The sequence below is a fragment of the Python bivittatus genome, unplaced genomic scaffold (genome assembly GCF_059951505.1).
Source record: "Python bivittatus isolate LINGU-HERP-01145 unplaced genomic scaffold, Pbiv_v1 ctg000980_np1212, whole genome shotgun sequence".
Taxonomy (NCBI): domain Eukaryota; kingdom Metazoa; phylum Chordata; class Lepidosauria; order Squamata; family Pythonidae; genus Python; species Python bivittatus.
The window spans coordinates 43,231,798-43,258,726 of NW_028277125.1; the positions used below are offsets into that span (position 1 = coordinate 43,231,798).

The 26,929-nt window shown below is 42.5% G+C and overlaps 2 protein-coding genes across 4 annotated transcripts; one reads left to right on the top strand and one right to left on the bottom strand.

Annotated features, from left to right (window-relative positions):
- Positions 1-111: 111 nt before the first annotated feature.
- On the bottom strand, positions 112-18,160 carry ENTPD7 (ectonucleoside triphosphate diphosphohydrolase 7). Of its 3 annotated transcripts, none has more exons than XM_007424758.4 (13): positions 17,759-18,160; positions 17,322-17,420; positions 15,784-15,963; positions 13,622-13,827; positions 6,515-6,665; positions 5,907-6,010; positions 5,504-5,560; positions 5,054-5,202; positions 4,803-4,969; positions 2,866-3,190; positions 2,698-2,783; positions 2,370-2,531; positions 112-1,368 (listed from the first exon to the last, which is right to left on the bottom strand). In XM_007424758.4, exons 2-13 carry the CDS (start codon positions 17,327-17,329, stop codon positions 1,140-1,142), a joined length of 1,824 nt encoding a protein of 607 aa, XP_007424820.1. In that variant the 5' UTR covers positions 17,330-17,420; positions 17,759-18,160; the 3' UTR covers positions 112-1,139. The 3 variants fall into 3 exon arrangements, with proteins under 3 accessions (XP_007424820.1, XP_007424818.1, XP_007424819.1); XM_007424756.4 differs by lacking the exon at positions 17,759-18,160 and adding an exon at positions 17,565-17,727; XM_007424757.4 differs by lacking the exon at positions 17,759-18,160 and adding an exon at positions 17,575-17,726.
- Positions 18,161-18,405: 245 nt separating this feature from the next.
- Positions 18,406-22,386, top strand: SLC25A28 (solute carrier family 25 member 28). Its single transcript, XM_015887490.2, has 4 exons — positions 18,406-18,764; positions 19,453-19,681; positions 20,893-20,949; positions 21,458-22,386. Exons 1-4 carry the CDS (start codon positions 18,474-18,476, stop codon positions 21,973-21,975), a joined length of 1,095 nt encoding a protein of 364 aa, XP_015742976.2. The 5' UTR covers positions 18,406-18,473; the 3' UTR covers positions 21,976-22,386.
- The last annotated feature ends 4,543 nt before the right edge of the window (positions 22,387-26,929 follow it).

Below are 26,929 nucleotides of genomic sequence, written 5' to 3' on the forward strand. Positions count from 1 at the left end.
AAATCAAATTTCAGATGGAGATTTTGTTGCCAAGGGAGATTTCAGTATAGCTACCCAGATGATTGAAGTCAGTAAAGAACTCTCTCCATTCCAAAAGTAGAAATGGGAAAATACAAACCATGCTGAAGTTTATTCTGTGCAAACATTCAAACTTTAGAAAACATTTTTTTCCCTTTAGAACTATGACCAAGTAGGAAGGCACATGAGGAATAATGGCTTGTGCAGCCCCTTGGCCTATAGAAAACAAGCATCAAGGATGATTTTAAGAAACTCTGGTTACATAGCTCAATGTAATTTATTGCTACAGTTACTGGATTTCAAGTATTAAAACAAATACATTATGAAATGTAGCCCACAGTTGATTCAGACAATCAGTGTTAAAACAAGTTGAATTGTCCAGAATGGTTTGTATTTCAAGATAGTCTTCTGCAATACAAAAAATAGATGAAACTCCCAAGGAAGGAGCATCACCAAAGAGCCATCCTTCATGATGTATGTAATAGGGAATCTGACAGAAATCCCCATACTGTATGTGCAAAATTCAATTCCTCAAAAACCACAAGTGGAAAAAGGAGGCAGAAAATAGCAGCTAATGATATCTTCTTTTTCTTCTTGTTTTAAAAAAGTGCTTCTTTACCCAATGGATCCTACATTTTAAAGTGTTGTCCTCTCACAGCCACTGGTACAAGGAGAAGCCTCTATTCAAACAGAGTTGAAGCACCAGTATGAATTCTTCGCTTTCCTTTGCAGAAGATGCCTCAGAAGAGCTGCTCGGTCCTAAAAATATCCCGTTCTCCCACCCACCCCTTCCTGAGCAAATAATTTTCTTTGGTCATTTGTACTGATACTGTTTTCATCTCCAATAGGAATGGAAGTGAACACCTTTGGTAACACCTGCAACATGATTGCCCTCCCCTAGCTAGGAACCTCCGACACAGAGGACATCCTGAAGCCCCCTCGCAGCCATAGCCCTGGGGACAGAGTAACACTGAGCAGCCACCCTGAGGCTAATGAGGAGTGCCACAGTATTCTGGACTGAAAAAAGACATAAGGGAATCACACCTTTTGGCCCATTAAAAACCAGTGCCGATAGGGAAGAACTGGACAGTCAGTGAGATAGTCCTGATAGCATTCTTTTGTCAGGAGCCTTGTTCCTGGGCTGGCAGTGGTACAACTTCCGTTAGCCACAGCAGATCAAGAGGCGTGGACTGCAACGGCTGCTTGTGGATACGGCGCAGACGGAGGAGGTAGAGCCCAATTGCAAGCGTCACCACAAGAATACATCCAAAGAACAGATAGTGATTGTAGACAAAGGAGAGATGGAACCAAGAGCTGTGTGACTGACGGAAGTTCTCCTGGCGGATCTCCCTAAAACAGAACAGAAACTGGCTACTGTTATACACATTTCATGTATTTCACATTCTCCATAGAGCTCAGAGTGTTATATGTAAAGTCCTTGCCCTAAACCCTGACCCACCCCAATTTTATCATTACAATAGCCTTGAGATAAGTTAGGAAGCAACTGGCCCAAAGTCTTCTCAGATGGTTTACAACTGAGCAATGATTTAAAACTGAGTCTTAATAGCCTATCTAATCATACATTATCCTGTACCCTCTACTGTGTGATGCTGTTTACTGGGAGTTTTGACACTCCTTACTTATTCCTTATAGTGCCTTTTATTGCCTGAAAGGTGCAAAGACTGTGATATACAGGTCCCATTCATTTATCTGATAAGGTCCCCTTTCTGAATGTTTCCATGTACTGCATTACCTGCCTTCCCATAGGCGTGTACGCTTTAGGGACCCATTCAGTGGGAGAGGACTGCGCTCCTATCTAACCTCCACATCAGTTTATTATATATCATGATTTGGCCTGAAAGTCAAGTGCCAAGACTTCAGCTACTGAAAATGGAAGATAAGCAAACCTTCAAATGCAAGAAGAAAATTTAAGTCCTAGATACCTAAAAGTTTCGGTTTGTGTTAGTTCAAGTTCCACAAACAATTTATGAATGGAAGGGAAATATCTCCTAAAATTAGTATTTTATTCTTATCAAATTTGTGCAGAATGCATTGCATCTCTCTTTCGCATGGGCGCTCTCTCTCTCTTTTTGAACACATCCTAGGGGTTTTTGGCACCAGTTTCATGTTTTATGTCCAAAAAATTGCTTTAACCTTCAGCTTTAAAAAAACAACAACTATAGAACTGAGTATGAGGAGGTATAGACTGTCGTAAAACACAATTTCTGAAGGCCACAACCTTGGAAGACCAATTTTTTTTTTGATAAACTCTTCTTCCAAAAGGCTGATGTTGGAGTTCCCAAGATGACTTTACTCCTAGAGAAGACCCAGGAAATAGCAACTTATAATACCTGAGAGGTAAGAAACGGGTTTTATAAAGCATGGCTCCCAATGTCCACTGCACTTCTCGGTCATATACCAACTGGACTGTACGTAGGCTAGAGTAATCCTTGGGGAAATGGAACCCTTCATGCAGAACCTGGTGCATCCAAGCTGACTTGAAGCATTGGTACCTGCAAGCAAAACATATCAGTTTCATTACAAAGATGCAGATCTGGGACTCATCTTACTCAGTGATTTCTAAGGCTCTTGTCCCAACGCTGCAAAAGCAGGACTATGGACACAGTACATTTTCTACCCCCAGTTCTTCTCCTACAAAAGGCAAGAATAGCTTCTTACTTGACACGGTGCAGGTCTGCATGTGGCGAGTAAAGCTTGTCTTGGAATCTCTGTAGCAACACTGACCAGCTGAGGCTACAATAATCCTGAAAGGCAGAAAAGCAAAGGGAGATTAGCATAGAAAAAAAGACACACCTAGAAAATTATCAAGGCAAAAGTCATACTCACCTGGGCAGCACGTGTGAATGTACTGCTTTGATATGGTCCTCCTAGACGCAGCACATCATCAGTGCTGTAGTAGAATTCAGAGAACCCGTAGAATTCACTGTTAGTAAAATCAATAGGTGCCTGATAAGCATTGCTCAAAGAGTTTCTGCTACTGTTGTCTCCAGCCAACAGGGGGCGCAGTTGTTGTGCACAGCTCTGCCAGTCTCCCTGGCCCCTGACATGCATTGCCTGGCCACCTTTATCCACAACATCCTCTAGTCCCATTGGCAAGCACGGGTCTAAGACTGGCACCTCAGGATTCATGCCCATCTGTACACTACGCAACCTACAATAAATAAATATGGTAACATTAAGACAGCACTCCCACTTCATGGCACCAACCCAGTCAGAACATCAACTTTTCCCTTGCCCTCATTTAGGTGCCTAGCTCATTATTTCCCAGATTTTCCCTAAAACACACACACACACACACACACACACACACACACACCCCTTAATAGGGGATACCCTATTAATGAGACATGTAACTACAACAATCAACAACAGCATACAACCTGACTTTCAGAGACATGACCACTTGGGGCTGTAATAGAGGTACTATCTCCAGAGTTGGCTTGCTATTCAGCACAAGCGGGTGAAAGGGCAGTTTTGTGCTTTCATTGGTTTTTGTTCTTTATAATGTAAACCGCTGGGAGTCGCTATTTTAAGTTCAGTAGTACAGAAACATAATCAATCAATCGTGATCTGGCAAGGACAGAAACATCAAAGATCAGATCCTCGATTGCAGACTGAAGAACAACATGGACTGATTTCTGGCATATCCACTACTTTACATAAACTGTATATTGCAATTTTTATATTAAAAGCTTTTCTGCCAACAAACTTCCCTGGAAGACTGGATGGATTACAGGGTGTTTTTTAAAATGTAGCAAGATTTAGTCACCAAACCTCAGAGTCACACATGCCAAAACACCTCTCCTCAATTTACTTTTTATATATCAAATACTCCAGACTTTTTAAAATCATTTCCTACAGTCTCTGATTCCAACTTTGGTGTGGAACTAAATTGGAATAATTTAGCAGGAAAAGGTGGAATTGTTCAGCAGGAAAACATGGGGCAGTAATAATTTTTAAAATCCTTGATTCACAGAGGAAGACAGAACGGTCCTTCTGATTAACCACTCTCCCCGATGCCAGAGGCACCTTTTTCTGTGTATATAAAGTGGTACCTTGGGTCACGAATGCTTCTGTTCATGACCAATTCGGGTCACGAACAGCACCGTTCGCAAAATTTTGCTTCCGTTCGCGAATGCCGGATTGGGTGACAAACAGGATCCGCGGCCATTTTCCCTCCCGTGACACGTGGTCGTGGCTTCCTGTAGGGAGGGGGACTCTCCCTCCAAGCAATAACCACCTCCCCACCCGCCTTCCTGTCCTCCACGCCAGAAGTCGCGTCGAGCAAGGTTAGCGTTCTCTCTCTTCGTACTGTACTTTGTGTCATATTTTTGTGGTTTAAAAAAAAAAATACATATGGTTCAGAACGGATTAACCGTAATTACATTGAACCTTATGGGAAAATTTGATTCGGGTCGCAACCAAAATCGGTTGGCGACCAAATTCGGAGGGGTCAGAACGGATTAACCATAATTACATTGAACCTTATGGGAAAATTTGATTCAGGTCGCGACCAATTCAGGTCACGACCAGAGTCGCGGAACGAATTAAGTGCGTGAACCGAGGTACCACTGTAATTGGATTCTAGGCAATTTCCACCTTATTTTCATTAACACCTTACTTCTGTAAGTAGTTCCTCAACCCCATTTTGGGCTCTCCTTGGTGCGGGGAACAGAAACAGGAACTGCTAGCCCTAGGAGACCTTATGACCTAGAATTGCCTTGGAAAGTCATTTCTGGCTCAGCAACACAAGGGCAGGGCACCTGTTGTGAGTGATGGTCTGATTCAGCACCAGTTCTTCATAGCGTTGCCGGGCAAAGTTCCCTCCAAAGCCCAAGAAAGTATTGACATAGACCCGATACACATGTTTTGTGTGTTGCACGTCACATCCTAAGTTGAAGTCAGCAAGCAAACTTTTGGCAGTTTCCTCCTGGAAGGGAGAGAAAAGTGGTAAAATGATAAAAAGCTAAACCCAGCCCAGCCCCCCAGATACCTCCCTATTCAACAGACATACCTGCTGTGGAGAAGAAAAGAAGGTCGAGCTAGGCACCTCATAGGCTATCTGCAGGGAAGCGCCTCCCATGTCGAGGATCCCAACTGTCCTTTTTCGGACCAGGGGCTCTTCCTGACTTGACAAGGTCACAGAAATCAGCGCATCTTCCTCTGTAGCACAGATAGAAAGAGAAGAGAGAGAGAATGAATTACTAATTGTAGTAGAAAAAAGGAAAACAGGGAAAAGGAAAGGGAAAGGGAAAGGGAAAAGGAGCTTATGCCTCTTTCACTTTATTTCTGTTCCTGCTCAATTGAGGAGACAGAAGGGAATAAATGAGATGAGACAGCCAATTCCTTGCTCCTGCTGGGAATGAAGAACTGCATAGGACATTCCTTGCTTCATGCATCAATAAGAAAACAACTATCCACTTCATGGGCCCCGTATTCCAACAGACCTTTCTCTGAGCCTTACCTTCCTCGTGATCAAATCTCCCTAGGACAAAGTTGATGCCTATCCAAGCATAGACACCTGGTAGGGAAAGAACACAAAATGCAACATTAGGCCCACTGAAGAGGCAGAGAAGCTTTTCTGTAAGGCTTAAACAACATTTAAGGCTTAAAAAAAAGGGACCCCCCCCTCGTAGGGGCAGGTACATCAACAGTAGGTGGAGCAGCATACTGACTGCAACTATCCACAAGCCCCAACACAATGCAAGTCACAGAACAGTTCACATTAGGCCAGAAAGCAGTTAGCCAAGACCAAATCCACCCACTCAAAAAATTCCACCCAAATATGATTTCACTATGTACACCTTCAATCTGTCCTTTATGACGAATCACTCTGAAACATGAAGAAACTAAACTCAGATCCGCACCTTCTTGTTTCCCTGAAATCACTTCTGCCTGAGATTCCGAGAAGAGGAAATCAAATTCCAAGGGGATGTCCCTCACCAAGTCCTCCAGGATGGCCTCTTGCTGCCTGCAAAGATCCATATGGAAATGAGGAATATCTCCCTGCCATATATTCACCCGCCCTGCTCTATTTACCTTCCCAGGGAGCATAGCAGGCTCTCCCCCAATTTGAAAACCTGTCTCTTTACTCCTTGGTGCAGGAATCCAATATTTTCCTGTTGGGACTCTTTTCAGTTACGAATTTGCAAACAGTTAAGCTTTCACACATAGCTACAGGGAAGTTGGGTTGGGGGTAGGGGTGGAAATGGAGTTCCATTGACTATAGTTAAATGAAGAAAACAGAGTTGCTTTACAGTACACAAAATTGGGAAATCATGTTGTCTTTAAAATATCCATCCAGCAGAAGAAAGAATAGCTAAAATCCTACTGAAATGTTGTTATACGAGACTCCTGTGCTTTGAGAAATCTTTCCCTTTCCACTCCCCGCTCTGGTTTCTAATAGCCCAATACTTCTTGCTTCTAAGCCCCAAACCAGTTTGGTTCAAGTCTAAGAAAGCTGTTGATCACCCACTTGTCAGGCAACAGCCTCATGCCTGCAGTACACATAATGTAGAGTGGCGTCTCCTTGTGCTTGACCTTGGGCACATAGGCAGCAGCAAAAGCGAGCAATGGCTTCATATATTCGTTAGCTTTCTCTGGAGTTTTTGCCAGGGTAGAGATCCCTATTCAAGAAAAGAATGGGCCCTTTAGTCTCCTTTACATAGATCAAATAATTTAGACATATTGAAAATTTATAATCCTGTATCTCATTTCAAATTTCCAGAGTTGATTGATGAGGATAGAGCATTGTCAATTGCTCCTGTTACAGAATATGAATTGGCAAACTTTCTTCTTTGAGAAAAGTCAAGCCCCTGCACCAGATGGTTTTATAACAGAATTTTATAAAGCAGAGTTTCTAATACCGCAGTTTCTTAAGGTACATGAAAATCTAAAAAATAGTTTTTCACTCCCTAATAATTGGAAACAATATATTTTTATATATCCAAAACCTTTTAAAATGTGTTAATTTATTTGCAGGTGATAAAGAATTTACTCGTTTAGGATAAGACTACAGCTATTAATATGTCTGTTCTATCAAAACTGCTATTTTTATTCCATTCTGTTCCCTTTCATTTGTTTAATAAATGATTAAAAGAATAGAAATACAAAGGTGATTTTTTTTCAGTTTTGGTTCAAAAAAAGCCTTAAATAAAAAGAGGTTTGCTCTATTTATATCTTAATGAAGACGGGATCAACAAATTTCAACTTAAACACATTTCTTTACTAAGCCATAAAAGGCATTGGGTAAAATTAGGAAATATTAATGTAAGTTACAAACCTTTATGAAGATTAGTATTTTTTTAAAAAAATGCAGCCTTTTAAACAGATACTAATCAATTTGCTCAAGAGATATTTAAGACATGGAAGCCGTATGTGGATCTTTTAATGCCAAATAAATGTCCTCTCACTCTTATACCAGTTCATCTCTATTTTTTAAAATAATAAAACAATATATGGGCTGAAAAGAAAAAAGACCATATTGTATAATAGGTAAATTTTATTCCATTATCTAAAGTTGAAATTCAAATTATCAGTTGAATTAAATTGGTTAAAATGGATACAGACTAACACTTTTTTGAAAACAAGAGAGTTTCCTATCCAAGTCAGTACACCATTTACAGAATTTGAGCACATGCTTACTATTTAATTTAATGGTAAAAAAAAGTGTATTCTTCAAACAATTATTTATTTATTTATTTATTTATTTATTTTATTTAATAGACTTGTCCCCGCCCATCTCCCCACAGTCCCCCGGCTTACAACAAACTAAAATCAGAAATACAATTAAAAGTTATAAAAACCAGATATTACAAAGATAAAAAGGCTAAAAAATCCAAGAGGCTGATAGGGGCCACACCAGGCCGCTAAGGGGCCAGCCAACCCCATTTCTGATATCCTCCCTCCCCGCCCCAGGCCAGATGGCAGAGCCAGGTCTTCAAATCCCTCCAAAAGGCCTGGAGTGAGGGGGCCTGTCTCACCTCCGGGGGCAAGATGTTCCAAAGGGCGGGGGCTACAGCAGAGAAGGCCCGCCTTCTGGACCCCGCTAATCGAAGTTCTTTTACCGCGGGGATCCGGAGCATGCCCTCTCTGTGAGATCGGGTGGGACGGGTTGAAATCGCGGGGGCGAGGCGGTCCTTCAGGTAACCTGGCCCCATGCTATGTAGGGCTTTAAAGGTGATAATCAACACCTTGAATTGGACCCGGAAGCAAACCGGTACCCAATGCAGCTCACGGAGCAGAGGTGTTATATGAGTCCTTCTTCGGGCCCCAAAAATTGCTCGCGTGGCCGCATTCTGGACCAGCTGAAGCTTCCGGATATTCTTCAAGAGTAGCCCCATGTAGAGCACATTGCAGTAATCTATCTGGGAGATAACAAGGGCATGAGTGACTGTTCGCAGGGCATCCCGATCCAGGAAAGGGCGTAACTGGTGCACAACCCGAATTTATATTAATTATAAGTTATTAACACAGTCAGAATTTGGCTATAGGAATCAGATTTTGAGGGAGAACTAACCAAAGATGAATGAAAAGGAATACAGAAAAACCCATTCTTAGGTTCCCTTTCAAGATCTTTGTAGGAAACGCATATACAGAGTTTACACTGTTGCATCTTACTGCAGTTACTATCTCATACTGTGCTGAGCAAGCCCCCATTCACTTGCCCCACACAGGCAAGCAGGCAAGCTGTTCCCATAATCACCCCAGATGGCCAACATGGTGATCATCAGCACCTTTGCATCTTAGAGCACACCTGATAACGCTTATATCAAGGGAATGACCCACAGGTCCCACTTTTTGGCTACAGAGAACAGAATTTTAGTCATTTTGGTATCCCAGGATCAAAAAAGTAGGACAGAAGTATTTTTTGTCCAAAACCAAAAGAGTTTCCCTAGCCCCCATGCATTCTGCTTTATAATAAGCTTTGTCTTGAGATTTGGATGCAAAGCTGAAGGGAATGAGAAAGCAGATCTAGAGGAGGTCTGAGGGAGATCCTAAGCAGGTGGATCTCTGGGAGAAGCACAGATGGAGGCAGTGTTTTGGTAAATGTCTGTGAAATCTGGGGGAGGGGGAGGGAGCTAAATGAAACCTGCTTGCTCTGGGAGAGAGGTCTCTGGTAGGAGAGACCCCTGGGAGAAACAGATGGAAGCAAGTCACTGGAAACATCTCTGTGGAAAGGAGACAGTCTGTAACAGAACCAGGAAGCCGTAGAAACCTTTTCTGCAGGAAGCCATTTGTCTCCAAGGTTTAGGTAAACAAGTGCAGCTAGAACTCTCCTTCAGGATTTAATGCCTTATTTTAATCTGTGTCTTCCAATTAAATACTGTAATGTCTCCATTACAGTATTTTTGCATGGTTCTCACTGTTGTTGTTCAGTCGTTAAGTCGTGTCCAACTCTTCGTGACCCCATGAACCATATTGCACCAGGCCTTCCTGTCCTTCACTGCCTCCCAGAGTTTGCTCAGTTTCATGTTCATTCCTTCAGTGATGCTATCTAGCCATCTCATCCTCTGCCGTCCCCTTCACCTTTTGCCTTCAATCTTTCCCAGCATCAGGGTCTTTTCCAAAGAGTCCTCTCTTCGCATTAGGTGGCGAAAGTATCTAAGCTTGAGCTTCAGTATCAGTCCTTCCAATGAGCAGTCAGGGTTGATTTCCTTTAAGATTGACTGGTTTGACCTTCTGGCAGTCCAAGGGACTCCTAAGAGTCTCCTCCAGCACCACAATTCAAAGGCATCAATTCTTTGGTGCTCAGCCTTCCTCTGGTCCAGCTCTCACAGCCATACATTGCTAATGGAAAAACCATAGCTTTGATTATGTGGATCTTTGTCGGCAAGATGATATGCTGCTTTTTGATATGCTGTCTAGGTTTGCCATAGCTTTCCTCCTAAGGAGCAAGCGTCTTTTAATTTCATGGCTACAGTCTCCATCTGTGGTGATCTTGGAGCCCAAATAAATGAAGTCTGTTACTGCTTCCATTTCTACCCCTTCTATTTGCCAGGAATTGATGGGTCCAGATGCCATGATCTTAGTTTTTTTAATGTTGAGTTTCCAGCCAGCTTTTGTACTCTCCTCTTTCACCCTCATCAAGAGGCTCTTTAGTTCTTCTTCACTTTCTGCCATTAGGGTGGTATCGTCTGCATATCTGAGATTGTTGATATTTCTCACTGCAATCTTAATTCCAACTTGTGATTCTTCCAGCCTGGCATTTCTCATGATATACTCTGCATATAAGTTAAATAAGCAGGGTGACAGCATACAGTCTTGTCATACTCCTTTCCCTATTTTGAACCAATCAGTTGTTCCATGACTGGTTGTAACTATTGCTTCTTGGCCCGCATACAGATTTCTCAGGAGACAGGTAAGGTGGTCTGGTACTCCCATCTCTTTAATAATTTGCCACAGTTTGTTGTGATCCACACAATCAAAGGCTTTTGCATAGTCAATGAAGCAGAAGTAGATGTTTTTCTGGAACTCTCGTGCTTTCTCCATGACCCAGCAAATGTTGGCAATTTGGTCTCTAGTTCCTCTGCCTCTTCAAAACCCAACTTGTACATCCGGTAGTTCTCAGTTCACGTACTGCTGAAGTCTAGCTTGTAGGATTTTGAGCATAACCTTGCTAGCATGTGAAATGAGTGCAATTATGCGGTAGTTTGAGCATTGTTTGGCATTGCCCTTCTTTGGAATTGGAACATAAACTGACCTTTTCCAATCCCATGGCCACTGTTGAGTTTTCCAAACTTGTTGGCATATTGAGTGCAGCACTTTAACAGTATCATCTTTTAGTGTTTTAAATAGCTCAGCTGGAATACTGTTATCTCCACTAGCTTTGTTGTTAGTAATGCTTCCTAAGGCCCACTTGACTTCACTCTCTAGGATGTCCAGCTCAAGGTCAGTGACCACACCAGCGTGGACATCAGGGACATTAAGATCTTTCTTGTATAGTTCTGTGTATTTGTGCCACTTCTTCTTAATCTCTTCTGCTTCTGTTAGGTCCCTGCCTTTTTTGTCCTTTATCATGCCCATCTTTGCACTAAACGTTCCCTTGGTATCTCCAATTTTCTTGAAGAGGTCTCTAGTCTTCCCCTTTCTATTGTTTTCCTCGATTTCTTTGTATTGTTCATTTAAGAAGGCCTTCTTATCTCTCCTTGCTATTCTCTGGAAATTTGCATTCAGTTGTTTATATCTTTCCCTTTCACCCTTGCTTTTCACATTCCTTCTTTCTACAGCTATTTATAAAGCCTCATCAGACAGCCATTTTGCTTCTTTGCATTTCTTTTTCTTTGGGATGGTTTTAGTTGCTTCCTCCTGTACAATGTTATGAACCTCTGTCCGTAGTTCTTCAGGCACTCTGTCTACCAAATCTAATCCCCTAAATCTATTCATCACCTTCACTGTGTGTGTACTCACAAGGAATATGATTTAAGTCATATCTGAATGGTCTAGTGGTTTTCCCTACGTTCTTCAATTTAAGCCTAAATTTTGCAATAAGAAGCTCATGATCTGAGCCACAGTCAGCTCCTGGTCTTGTTTTTGCTATCTATATAGAGCTTCTCCATCTGTGGCTGCAAAGTACATAATCAATCTGGTTTTGGTATTGACCATCTGGTAATGTCCATGTGTAGAGTCATCTCTTGTGTTGTTGGAAAAGAGTGTTTGCAATGGCCAGTTTGTTCTCTTGACAAAACTCTATTAGCCTTTGCCCTGCTTCATTTTGTACTCCAAGGCCAAACTTGCCTATTATTCTGATTATTTCTTGACTTCCTACTTTAGCATTCCAATCCCCTATGATGAAAAGGGCATCTTTTTTTGGTGCTAGTTCTAGAAGGCGTTGTAGGTCTTCATAGAACCAGTCAACTTCAGCTTCTTCAGTATCAGTGGTAGGGGCACAGACTTGGATTACTGTGATGTTGGTTTCGCGCTGAGATCATTCTGTCGTTTGAGGGGCTCATCTTCCGGCCTCATATCTTTTAGCCTTTTGACATTGTCCATGGGGTTTTCTTGGCAAGGATACCGGAGTGGGTTGCCATTTCCTTCTCCAGTGGACCACGTTTTGTCAGAACTCTCCGCCATGACCTGTCCATCTTGGGTGGCCCTGCACAGGATAGCTCATGGCTTCATTGAGTTACGCAAGCCCCTTCGCCACGACACAGCAGTGATCCATGAAGGGGATGGTTCTCACTAGATTTTATGTATTCCTGGACAAGCTCAGTGAATAGTATTCTTTTATACAACTTGGAACCTTGTTATATCAGAATGCTTCCAAGCAAGAGGAATCCACTAATCCCACCACATGATCTGCTCAGCAATCTTATTTCGCCTTTGCATCATTCTAATGGAGATTGAAGTTTAAGACACTGTGATTTTATCAGAACTTATTATTTTATTTCCTTCACTTGTAAGTGCTTTGGACACTTGACTAGCTAATGTTAAAAGGAAGTTTACTTTTTCACTTTTTCTTTTTTTAAATAAAATTTATTTTAAAACTATACTTTGTGCTTTTGTTCTGTCTCCTCAAAGGGCGGGGGAGGCTGTTTTTCTAAGGCCACATAACTCAGAGCTACAAAAGCCAGGCTACAGTACTGTTGTTCTTCCAGTTTATTGGCAAGTAAGTGCTCAGGCTGTGAGATGTGGTCCCTGACACCAGCTGGTGTTAAAAAGGAAGAGGCCAGGTTGTGGCATTCCCCTCCATCCAAAATAGGTACAGGAAGCCATAAACTACCAGGATGCTTCACCAAGGGAAGAAGGTAGGCTATGTTGCATAAAAGATAGAGGAAGGTTGAGAACCCTCCGTCTTTCATCTGTGCCCAAGCCTTGCTGCTAGGCCTACATAATAAAAACAAGCAAAAATGTTGGACAATTTGCATGGATGAGGTACATTTTTACATATGTGGTAATCATATCTGAAAGTCAGTAAATTTTCAGATATAATATTTCAGAAAATTGCATTAATTACTAATCAAAGAATAAACATATTTAAGTCTTTTCTGATTATTTTCTGGTACAAATGCAAGTAAAAGTACTTGAAAAGTAAAATACTACTAATTTTTTAATCAATGGCTGCTAGGTTAGTAATAGCAAAATATTCAAAACATCTAAAAGGGGCATATAAGAAAAAGTGGTAAGAGAACATATGGTCTATTCCATTAATGGAAATAATATATACATTGAAACCAGTTGCAGATAATAAGGGAGAAAAATATTTTTTTCTGTATGGTATGATTTCACAAAACATTCTAAGAATGAAAACAATAACCACCTACATCATATGATGCAACACTGTGGAAGATATAAATACTATACTCAAACACACAATATTAACATAATTTATAAACTATGTTAATAATATTCTTGCTTTGAATAATATTTAAAATGTATTGATTTGAATTTGTGAAACATTTTAGTTTGTACAGCTGTTATAATTAAGAAACAGATAAAAAGTGACTGGCCAGGGTAATATCAACACCATTCCTTGCCAAAGTACAGATGTACACCAGCACCTCAAGGACAACTATGGGATCTCCCATCTGCTTCTCATGGATGCGTGCCTACCATAACAGAAGGTAATCAGAAAATTCCAAACCTGGTTTGATCTTCTTGACCACAGGTTCACTGCTGTGATCTCGCATTTGTCGGATGTCCAGCAGGTCATGGGGATTCCCATTGTGTGGCGGCCAGTAATACACAAAGACCCGGGACCCACTGCTCCCACAATCAACAACCACTCCATAACTCAGAGCTGAATTCTTTGTGTCTGTTGCCTCCAAGGCTCGGTATCGTGCTAAATACCTGCAAGTCGAAAGGTGATTTACATTGTGTGACAAAATGCGAGAGTAAACACTGAATATGCAGCACAGAAAACAAGCTAACTTTTCATAGATTTTTCTATGGTTCTAGATATCCCCAAAAGACAATTATTCTGGGACTGGGATATCCTTAAAAGGACCATCTATCTGAACAGTGTAGCTAGCAAAGCCTATTTCATTACATTTGTTAGCAAGAAAGTAGCATAAAGAAGATTCTCACCCGATGGTCATACTGATGGAGGCATTGCTTGAAATTTTGAAAGGGGTTTCATGTTTTTGAGTTATGATTATTTTACCACAGGGAATTAATATTTAATGTCAAAATTACTACAGAAGTTATTATGTTAATATGTATTGTTCATTGTTATGTATCTTATATGTGTTGCTGCTAGTGATGTTTTTATTATAGGAAAACATGGGGAAACAGAGTATAGTAAGACTAGAGAGAAGCCAGCAACATTTTATCAGGAATATATCTACATCAAAACACATCGTCATCAGTTTGTCTATAGGAGCAGATAAACATGGCATAAAATATCTTGCAGTAGATATAGACCCTTGGAAGTGCAAGCCAAAAAAATGAGATTTTATCAGAACGTACAAGACCTTGTATAAAGATATGTAACATTTCATTTATTTTTATTATGAAACAAATATACTGCATATTATAAATAGCATACTTCCCATGGCCTATACAGAAGTTAAACACTAGTGCTGCATTGGACCGCATTGCAGAAATTCCAGCACATATCTTGGGCCCTTAATGCTGATGCTCTTCCCCACATTCCATTAACTGAAGAATCAATACAGCCACATTCCTCCCCTCCAAAAAGCAGCATTATTATGATCACTTTTGCTAGTGGGAAAATACAAGCTGAATTTAGTCCAGGCAGCTCCTTCCCACCACTTGGGAGAGAACAAATGCTAATTTCTATCAATAGGAGAATATGGATTGGGGGAAAAGTGCTACAATCATTTCTGATTTTTTTTTTTTTTTAGGTTTCAATCAGTGTTTACATTAGGATAACTTTCTGCCTGACAAGATTAGAGAAAGATCAGGCAGAAAGATTTTATATGACACAAGAAGTGATCAATTTCTTTCCCTATTAATTTTTACAGGAAATCAAATTCTATTCTCTAAAATAGAATCTACAATTCAGAACCTATATTGCACATACATAGTACCTTCAGAAATTGGTTACAAGCATGCAGTGCCTTTATGCTCAGTATGATAACCTTTTGTTTTAGGGCATATTGTTTACATCTCCTTTCTGGAGGACTTGTGTTTCATTAGAGCAATATTGTGCTCAGTTTTTTTCCTCTTAAACTCCTTTTACAATGTATTTTGATGATCAGCTAATTTATAAATGGAGACAATGAAATTTGATTGGGCCCAACTCCTTTTCTCTCAAACAGACTTTACATTCAGGTCTAAGTTGGATTGTAGTCCTAAGCGTACCTACTAAGAAGTAAATTGCATTGACTACAACAGGACTTACTTCTGCATAGATACAGAATTGCTATGCACAATGAATAGAGATCTTCTATAATAAATGAATCCATGTGATTGATTTAAAAATTGGATTTAAAAACCAAAGAGGTTCTGAGGACAGGGAATGTTGAGAACTATATTTTCTCAAAAGTCATCTGTTGGGGATAACTTGCCAAAGACAAGAAGGGATGAAGGAAATAATGGTCAAAGCCCCCTCCTCTCTCTACCATCCCATTTTTTTTCCTCTCTGCTCAGCAAGTGGCTGGAGAAGAAACAGATGAATCATTCTTATAAATCAAAACATTTGACTTGCAGAGAGCTTTTGGAATTAGGCCCAAGGCTGCAGCTTCCTGCCCCTTCTCTATGTAACCTCCGCAATCAGATTGGAAGGCATTATTTGTTTTATCTTAGCATGCCTCATTTCTACCCAATGCCCCACTTACCTACCTTTCAAATTGCCTATCCTGAGAATCAGTTTTCCAATGCCACAGATTTGTAATTGCCACAAGTAGCAAAAGAGAGACTGCAAATAACAGGAGTATCAGGGCCAAACGCTGACGGAGACAAAGGCTCACTGAAGGCACAGTGAAGTGCCAAGATGCTGGACACAGGCAGGAAAAACTGATCCTGGAAAAAGAAAAAAAGCAGCTTTTTAAAGACTGGGATGTAGTCTCAGCCCCTGCCGCTTATCAGTACAATGACTATTAGAAAGCCAAGTGCAGATGTTTCTAATATCCACAGAAAAATCAACGCAGCTCAAAGCTATAAGCTTGGAATAGGAGGAAATCTTCCAAGAAGATTAGGAAATAACATAAAATGTAACAGGAAAAATACGAGCTTCACGGATAGATAAGAACATTAAGGTCTGCAGCACCAGTTCTTTTTGCCATCAGCAGCCCTGAGAAACTTCTTCACCCACTCCCCAGTGGTCTCATGACAGCCATTCTCCCACATGATAGAAGAGGAAGAGAACAAAAGCAGGACCACTTTCAGATGTCCTGGGAAGCCCACTCACAGGGCTTGGACTCTCCCAACTGCCAGCCAAGAGTCATTCCATCAGGCTATGGCAGAAGGAGAGATTAAAATTCTTATAATAGTAAGAATTGGTACCTGAATATTCTTGTTTCCACCCCTGTTTTCTTTTGGGGTCAAGTCTTTTTACATTGGAAGTAAGAGAACAGAGGAGAAGAAGGATTGTATTGATTAGTAAACCTTAAACCTGTCAGCTGAAATATGGGATATCAATCCTTTAAATAAATGGGCAAGACTTCAGTGTTTTCACCTATACTACAATCCTATGCATTACAAGAGTTCCTCCTTTTGTATTAATTGGGGCTTACTTCCATGCATACAACTGCAATCAATGACTTACATCTGCCTCCCTCAACCCAATTCCCTCCAGTGGACTGGACAACAGTTTTCAGAATCCCCACCAGCATACGGATAATAAGAAATTTATTTTGATATATCCATGTAATGCTGCATTATATCATCTCTCTTTCCTGGGCCCTTCCTCAGAGAAGTCTCACCCTACCTCTGTGCCAGAGATGTCTTTTAGAACTGAATACCAAGGAGGAAGCTCTTCTCCCACTTTGCACACCCACGGGAATCATACAGTCACCCTTCTCCTCTGCTTAACTGGCACTGAGTGTGATCCTTGAACCGTCCTGGTTGCTAGCCAGACTGTGCCGTGCCAGTTTTCGAGAACTTGCAGGCACAGAGCAAGCAGAGCCATGGGGGGGCGGGGGTGGAAAAACAAGCATATTTTCTCTGAAACTTCAGGCATAAGATCATTTCCCACTCTAACCTAGCAGCAGCTGTGATACCACCGTTTCTCTCAAACACGCTCAGTCACAGCTCCCAACAGCCGTGCAGTCTGGGGATGATTCAGTTTAACGTATAGGAGGGAGGGAGGGAAGGAGGGAGGGAGGGAGGAAGAAATGTAAGAGGATCACTGGCGAGGCTTCGCATTCCCATCACCTCACCTGGCCATATGGTCACCCCCCTGCCCGGATTCTGTTAGCGTTGTCTACGGTCTCCAGAAGCGAGTTGCATCTCTTTCTCTCCGCAACAGGATCCCGGAGCTTATAAAGAAGAAAGCGAGTAAGAGATCGCCAAGTGAGCCCCGACGCCCCTCTCCCGAAACGGCCACAAGACACGCGGGCCACTTCGCGCCTCCAAACAGAGGCCCCGGGTCTCTCCCACGCTCCCAGGGCATCCCTCCTCACCGGCCCTCACTGGAGGGACTCGCCGCCGCCGCTCTTTTCTCTGCCCGGAGCCTGTCAAGAGATCGCTTTCCAGCCACGTCCCCAGGACGATCGAGCTCGGAAGGGAGAGCCAATGGGGACTAGGATAGGGTTGACGTAGCAAGCCCAATGCGGCTACTTTGAGCAGTTCGGCAGCCATGGCCCCGCCTTCTCACCTTGTATCCAATCAGCTCGCAATTCAGAGGGAATTTTCAGTTCCCGGGACACAATCCCGAAACGTCGTTAAGCAACTCTGGTATCTGAAACGTCACAAGGTCTGGACCAATGCAGGGGCCGGTCTCGGCTGAGGGCGGATGTTCCAGTTTCATGGAATTACGTCACGAGAACATTGCCTAATTCGTGGGCCTGAATACTTTGAAAAGTTCAGCTTGATTGGTTTCCCTGTAAGCCGAAATGTTAGAAGATGGCAACCTCATGGGATTTCCAATGAGCCCGCATTCTACAGCCTTCCCTTGCGACCCACAAAGACACATGCTACCCACGGCAACGTCATTGTTAAAGTCAAACCAACCAGCTTCTCCAAACAAACCACACGCGCCATAGAAAGCTGCGATCCCTTATTACCAGGCTGACTACCAGCCTGACAGGCAGTGTAGCCAATGACTATTTCCTTTCTCCAACGTACAGCGCGTACAACGGAAAGCTGCCCAATGGTGTGAGGATAAAAGAAAAGGTCAAAGAGGCATTGCCAAATATCTTTTCTTGATAGGCGGGGCTCAAGGCCGGCCTTTGCCAATCGACCAATTCACGTTGGCCTAGGGCAGCGCGAATATGGACCGCGACCAATCAGCAGTGCCAGTAGGCGGGATGGACTGAGCGGGAGCCGCAGGACCGAGTGGGGTATCCCGTAACGGACTCGACGGAGGCGCCATGGAGCTGGGGGCAGGCGGCGCGGCGGGGCCCGGTCAGGGGGGCGCGGCGGCGCCGGGCCGCCTGCTCCTCTTGCTGCTGGGCGGGGATGGCGGGGGAGGGTCGGGTTGGGTGTGGCCGTGGCCCTCGGGGGGCGGCGGGGAGGGGGGGTCAGGAACGGACACGGAAGCCGGCCCGGAGCCGGACTACGAGGCCCTGCCCCGCGGCTCCGCCGCCTCCACCCACATGCTCGCAGGGGCTGTGGCTGGGGTGCTGGAGCACAGCCTCATGTACCCGGTGGACTGTGTCAAGGTGAGGACAGGCGGGGAGCTGCGTTCGTGCCTCAGAGGGGCGGCGGGGTGGGCTAGGAACGCGGGCGGGTGATGTCTCGAGCAGGGCTGAGCAGGATCACGCACGGCTGCACGTTGCTCCATAACGTTGGATGCTGGTCTGGCTGGGATATTTCGGCTCGATCCGAATTGTTCAAATGAGCAATAAAGAAAGTTGACAGAAGGTCAAAGGGATGTATGTCTCGGGGTGGATGTTATGAATTAGGCCAAGAAGAACGGAGTAACAAGTGCTTGTGCCTTTTGCGGTTGGCGGCGGAAGTGGCAATGTGCAGTCTCCTGAGTCCCAAACTTGAGATGACAGTTAAGCGTTGCCGCCAGCAGCTGAGAAGTAGGATCTATTACTTCCATCTCAGACTAGTCCCCTACTTCTGCCGGCAAAACGGATTGGGCTCAGCCATTGCATAGGAGGTTAGGTGACTCTGGGTAGATTGGAAGTTTTTTATGCTGTCAGACACCTCTCACTGAACCATACTGTCTGCAAAAATCATGTGGAAGTAGGGAGAGGATGTACAGCAGAATTACAGCAGAGACTCAAATGCTGAAGGTTTGTAAAAGGAAAGTGGGTGGAGAGAGCTTGGCTGGGAGAACTTATTTGAGTAAATCTCTAAACATATCTAACCTGCTCCCCCCCCCCCCCCCCGCACTGGCAGACAAGGATGCAAAGCCTGCAACCAGAACCTGCTGCTCGTTACCGGAATGTGCTGGAGGCCTTGTGGCGGATTGTGCAGACTGAAGGAATCTGGCGACCTATGCGTGGATTGAACATCACAGCTACAGGGGCTGGTCCTGCCCATGCCTTGTATTTCGCCTGCTACGAAAAATTGAAAAAGACACTTACCAACCTTATCCATGCTGGGGGCAATAGTCACGTGGCCAACGGTATTATCCCTTCCTGCCTCCTAACCCCATCCTGGGGTTCCAGCTGTACCAGTTGGGGCTCAGAGTGAGAGGATGCCAGATTTGTTCCTATTGTTTTGGCATTAGTACTCTCTGAACCCCTCGTGGTTATGGACATTCTTTCATAATGCTGTGTTCTGCTTACACCAAAACAGTATGTTAGCAGTATGTCTTTTTGAGCAACATGTGGCCTGGAAGGGATTAAGGGAATAAAATGGGCTGGGCAAATAAGGTTTCTGGCATGTGTTTTTGTTTCTTATGTGAGAATGTGATATTGTAGAAGAATGGCTGTGATTTTGTTTGCATGTAGTTCTGTTTTTAAAAAGTGTTCTTTATAGACTGATATCCTAAAGATACATATGCTTGTATTTGCCTCAGTGCCTCTTTTTTTAGCAACTTAATTGAATGAGGAAAATTCCAGGCTTGCTGTAACAGGTGCTCTTGAATTCATTCAGCCAAGTGTGCTTCCTCAGAATAGATTGTTTCTGATGCTTGTACTTAATCTCTGATCATTTGATTGTATTGTTCTATCTCCTAAACTCTAAGACATAATTTATCACCCCCTGGAGCTTGTTGAGTTTTTTTAGGAGAAAGATGGTGAAGATGTAAATAGTAGGTTTATGCAACACTTCAGATTCGGGGATCCAAAAGACGCTTCCAAGGTAGAAGGAGCATGAAATTAGCACCTGCCTACAACATCATAAAGTAGCTGTATCTTTTCCTGGGTTTAGATCCCTTCCTGCCCATGTGATACTGGGAAAGGGTTTGATGGTTGAAGTATAGCAGAAAGGTACTGTGTTTGTGCTCCTGCATTCTCTGAAACACTTGTATATGATCAAATCTGAAATGCTGCACAGCCTACTAAATAGGTGCAGAATAGTCTTAGTTTTTTTCTGCTTCAGATATTATAAAGACCTTGATGAAAACACCTGGGAAATATTTGTTTCCTCCTTTTTCCAGTATGTGATTGAAATTAATTTGGAGAAACATTGTATCAGAACCTTGATTATTTCTGCTGTTCTCATTGAAAATTGAGGCTTGCTTCTGCATAAGCAACTTGTCTCTTGGTAGGAAAGGCTTATGTCCCTATTTTCACATATATAGTATTTTGATGTTATAGTCTGGGATCTCATTGGGGCCCTCATGGGTGTCATCTCAACTTTTCTTCACATGTAACAGTTCTTGTCTTGCAGGTGCAGCAGGCTGTGTGGCAACATTGCTTCATGATGCAGCCATGAATCCTGCAGAAGGTAATACTGTTTTTGTTATGTGCTCCATCTTATCACCATGAAATGCTCTTATGCTTGTGAGAAGGGAGACAGAGCAAATATTTCTACAGAATTTATTTGAATGGTGGATTGCATTGGCTGGAGTGAAGAACAGCCTTGTGTTCTTGTCCTGTTATAAGTGTGAAAAAGTGAATGAAAATCGTATTGTAACATGGCTTTCCTGTGTACATGTTCCCTGATTTTTGTAGGATAATCAAAACACATTTCAGTGGACCCCAATTTTTTCCCACAATCTAGGAAGAGGGCACCTGGGTCTGCTGATTTATGCAATTATGTAAGGCTTGCTGGATTGATACTGTATTCCAGTACTGAGGTACATATGAGGGCTGCACTGAATACAGAAGCATAATAGTCCATGTGTGTGTCTACACTGAATATATACTGTTTATATATCTGTATTCATTCAGTTTTTTTTCCTTTCTTTCCCCCCTTTCATTATGGCTGGACTGCTGTTATCATCCATTTCCAGTGATAAAACAAAGAATGCAGATGTACAATTCTCCGTATCAGCGAGTAACAGACTGTGTGCGTGCTGTGTGGTGCAATGAAGGGGCAGGAGCTTTCTACCGAAGCTATACCACTCAACTGACCATGAACATCCCCTTCCAGGCTATCCATTTCATGGCATATGAATCCCTACAGGAACACCTCAATCCCCATAGACAGTACAACCCTAGTTCCCACATGGTAGCAGGTGCCTGTGCAGGTGCCATTGCTGCTGCCGCCACCACACCTTTGGACGTTTGCAAAACATTGCTGAATACCCAGGAAGCCTTGGCACTGAATACCAACATCAGTGGGCACATTACAGGCATGGCTCACGCATTCAGGACGGTATACCGCGTGGGCGGGCTAACTGCCTATTTCCGTGGGGTTCAGGCACGTGTCATTTACCAGATGCCCTCCACAGCTATTGCATGGTCTGTGTATGAGTTCTTCAAGTACATCTTAACAAAACGAAAGGAGGAACGGTTGTCCGGGAAGTGAAATGCATTTTCAGATTGGCTGGTGCCAAACTCAGATGAAAAGCAAGACTTTGGAATACTGATGCCGCCTCTTGCCTGCTGCTGCATTTTGCACAGCCCATTGTTCTCTCAATGGAAAGTATACAGCAAACAGCAACTTCACCTGCTTTTAGCTTATCACCTAACAAGCATGCCCCACTTGTTGGATACCTATAAAGACCAGGGTGGCTACCAGGAATTACTGTGAGCATATTGGAAATTGGGGTGATAACCTGCAGTCTCAGAAGTGATTGCAGGTAAGAGTTAGTAGAGGCAGAAGAAGTGTTAGCTAAGCTGTTGTCTATTAGCACTCACACAGACCTCATGCTCTTTGAGAAGGCTTTGATTGTTGTGGCCCGTGGCACCTCCAATAAAGTCTGCTTTATTGTCCTAGGACTTGTCTCTTTCTTACCAGGTGATTCTGAGCATCTCTTTATGGAAGAGAGTAGGGACCTTGTAGCTTTCCTGATGGTGTTAGATTCCAACATTCATTAGTCCCAGCAATCCTCTCCTTACAAATAAGATGGATTCGTTGTACTTGTATGACAGAAATTGTTTTGTTTTCTTATTTGAAGAGGTGGAAGAAAAGACTGACTTTCATAATGCTGAATGTCATACGATGTACATTGAGATCCATGAAAGGTCTGTTTTCTGTTTGATGCCACCGATTGCTTTTTCAACTGTGTCTTTTCAACAGCATAGCACAATCTATTCAGCACTATTCTTGTTATTCCCCTTAATCTTGATGTATATGGGAATAGTGAAAAGAGACACTATCTGCTTTAACCTTCAACTGGCTTGTGAGGCATTGTATTAAAATATCCTGTCATGGAAAATGTTATATAACATAGGCGTGCATGGTATAATTTGTTCACATAACATATACACAAAGCTGATGTGGAAGAATAAACGTGCATGCCAAACTACAGTTGAAGAGCAGGGACGGGCGCTCTTAACATATTTCTCCATTAATATTTGTAAAATATGCAGTTCTGCATTAGCTTGTACTTGTAACAAAAAGGCCTTTTTTCAGTCTCAGCCAATGAAATACAAATTTAAAGGAGGGATAGTAGTTCTGTAATTGTTAACATTTAACATGGAGTGGTTTAGTAAGAATAGTCTTAACTTCAAAGATACAGAACTTTTGACAGTGATAATGGATTTGTCATTATTAGGAATGAGTTGTGATTAGCTTTCCTTCTTCATCCCAAGGCTTCAAAGCTGACATTTTAGAAGGGGGGGAATATACAGGGGGAATAAATATAGCAATGCAGTTAAGCTAGTCTTTTTTAGTATGCCGTTAACAGATCTGTCAAAATGCAATGTTGCATAGATCTTTGTATAGTATAGCTCTCTGTCTTTTATTCAGGTGAGTATATCCCAGTTTTACATTCCTAACAATGCATCAATAGGTACATGGGGGTGGGGGTGGGGATGGGGAGAAAAAATAGACATTCCTGAACCATAAGCTGAGCTAAAATAGGAAGTAAAATATTTTCTCTTTGAAGTGCCCTTTTGTTCATGCATAGCTGCTTGGCTGCATCTTAATTTATCTTCTACTGACTTATCTTTTAGCCTTTGCTAGAATGTCTTGTCATCCTAGGAAACGTAGGAAAGATCTCACCACTTGGGAACATTGATGCAATCATATGTACATGCTTACTGTAGCAATGTCTACTGTTAGGAAAGTGCATTTTGCATTTGTTCCCATCTTCAGCTTTACTTTGGTGCCACCCTGCCTCATAGAAATTAATCTTATGATCTTTCATATGTCCCTGCATAAAATGCAACTATTTGTACATATCAACCAGTTTCATAACATCTGTGCTGGTTCAGATTTTTTTAAAGGTAATTTTTAGGATCTAAATGAACATTTTAATTCCTATCCCCTCTTAGTCATAAATCTCCCCACACATACAAACACACAAATGCATGGGCTAGAGAACTTTACTGATTGACCTCTGTTAGCTAGAGAAAGAGCAATAATTAGAACATAGGAAGTCTGGAAGTCTCATATGTTTTGATTTTTTTCCCCTGAATTTCTAGTAATATCAGTAACAATAACAGACACTTCCATTTGAACAAAAAGTAGTGCTAGATCTAGTGACAGATGTCTCAGTGTCTTCTTATGCTGACTAGATATTCTAGGAACTGCAGGTTAATATTTGGAACACACCGCTCTGAGGAGGGCTGCTGTAGATAATCTATTTGGGATGGATTTTAAGCACGTTGCTCTGTGTTGGACAAGAGAAACTGACTTGGTAGCTTCTGCTATCTAGATCACATTTTCATGATATCAGTACAACTTTGGGGAATTACTCATCGCCAGATATGGATATATTTCCATAGGCATCAGACAATTTAGAAAGAAATAACTTGCTTTACAGGGAAGTAACCACATGTTGGGATGAGATCACTGAATCCCTTCACTTTTTTTTTTTTAACTTTTGTGGAAGCTGCCTGCTTGCTGTATGTATGTAAAACTTTCCTAACACACATCTTTCTAGCCTTTCCTTGAGAATTTTAAGAGGATTCTATAGCAGTTTGTGATATCTGGGAATTGCAATTGCAGCACATCTGGATGACATCAGATCAGAAAATGTTAGATTTTAGATAATTTTCCTCAAAGCATATACATTCCATGTATATTTAGCTTCTATCTGTGTTGGACATGAGCAAATCCCCTGGCATGAGTAGTTTTACTAGGACGGGAGAAAAGATTAGGAGGGGCAGGGGAAAAAACCGGAAATGATTAATCTCATCCACAGTGAGCTTCAGCCACACTCCCTGCCAGCATCATCTAGCAGATTAATAGGGATGGAGATAGGGATTCTCTCTCCTCCTCATAAAGCCTGGGTAAAATGTTTCTTCCTTATCAGAGATCTCTCTAAACAAGGATATGAATCTTTAGGAGTTAAAAGGTGGTCCCATGGGTGCAGCTGCCAGATGCACTCCAACTCCGGAACTTTTTGCTTGGTCATTCACAGGTTGAACCAGTTTCTGTTCTGGTGAGAAGTTTTGGAAGAATGAGAGTAACTCTTTTTAGATATTTCCCCCATCTATGAGTTTTGTAGGCATCCTGTCTGCTTGGCCTCTGCCTAAGTGTGGGATGGAAGCATACTTTTTAGCTTTTCCTCAGAAGCCCAAGGTAAGGGTAGTTTCCCACCTCTCTTCCTTTTCCACTTTCCTGATTTCAGGTATTGGAACATTCACAGCAATGATGGAGTTAGGCTGCCCTGATTATGTTACCTAATCGGGTAATGAAACATCTGCAAGCAAACAAGGTCGGAGAACACCAAGAATTCCATAATTCAACCCTGAGCTACAGATACTCTCTTATATTGGAACTGTTTGATATTCTTAAAAAGCATAAAATATAAAATGTTACCTGCTGAATACTACGTTTCCCTTACTGCTAATTTGTTCGGTTGGTTGGTTAGTTTTGTACAAAGATAGCCTGAATGTAAAACCACACCTAAAGCTTTCAGTGGTGTGGTGAGACAGAAAAGGGAAATGTTAGCTGTGTGCTTACACAACGAATCGAAATAACAGTGTCCTCTGCTTAAACATAAGCACGATTAAATCCAAACATGAATATTCCCGGCTACAACGCTTAGTTTCCCGAAAAGTACGGAACAGCTTCTCTACTAAGCCTGAACAAATCTACTCTGGCAGCGAAGCCATCAAAGATGCAGTTATGACGCCAGCCAATAGGTGGGGATGCCGCCAAAGGCACCGCTCCTGCGGCTCTTCCTTTGGGCTGCTGCCTGGAGAATACAGTACCGTATCGCGACCGCCTGCGTTGATGGAATCGCGAAAGAGTCGCCCTTTCGACGCGCAGCGTGCGCGTACCGGTGGATTGGCACCCCAAGAAAAGTCCGAGTGCACTATCTGGCATCTTTCTATGAGTTGCTAAGGAAACCACCGAGCTGGACTGAAAGCAAGCTGGCCTTAGTACTGCTGTCTTGTGGCGGTAAAGTTATTCTAGGCTTTCCTTAGCACGCTGGCCTCACGATCACTTGTGGAATTCTCGCTACCGTATTCTTCGGGGATGGGTGGGAGGAGGCGATCATTCTCTGGTTCCAAAAACGGGATCTTCTACAAAATGTTGCACTGCTTGCATTCAGGCTAGTCCATGTAGTCGCTGCTTGTCCTCCTCGGCCATTAAAGGGCTTCCCCTTAGCTCTCCCCCCGCCCCCGGCCTTTCCATGTATTTGTTTGCAAAGGTTTTACATATTTCTGGGCTTTTCCAAGGGGATGCTGTCATTTTGGCTCCATCAAGAATGGTGCACACTTCTAATAAATGATGTTATAGATGACTCAGTCTTCTAATACATGATGAAAAATAGATGAATGAATCAAATTGCTTCTGGAAGGGAAGTGAGAAGCTGCGGCGGGGGAGGGGAAGTTAATGTGACATCATATGAAATTATCTTCAGCTAAGAACCCGTTCCTCGGGAGAGTAAAGGGTAGGGGTGCAAAGATTTAGGATGAGAACAACTTCCTGTAAATTAATTGTATATGTCAGGTGAAAAGCATGATCCCTATGGAAATAGCCGATTTCAGTGTGTTATTCATTAAAAGGGTATTTATCATGGACATGTGGGAAAGGGTAGTAGCAGGTGACAGCACAGTCGTCCTGGGCTGAGATGCTCCTCCTTTTCTTTATTAAAACTAGACATTCTTCGGATGCAATTATTCCCTTTAAATCCAGGAGTGCATAACATAAATAACTGTCCTTCCCTTCATTTTCTATATAGACACTTTCACTATAATGAAAGTCCCAAGGTCTCCCACCCCTGTGCACCATAATGCTAGGAATTGGGACCATCTAATCAAGCTGAATGGAGGGAAATTCAGCACAGTTCCTAGTCAAGCTGTGAATTTCATTGCCAAAAGGTGTAGTGATGGCTACCAATTATGAAGACTTTACTGTA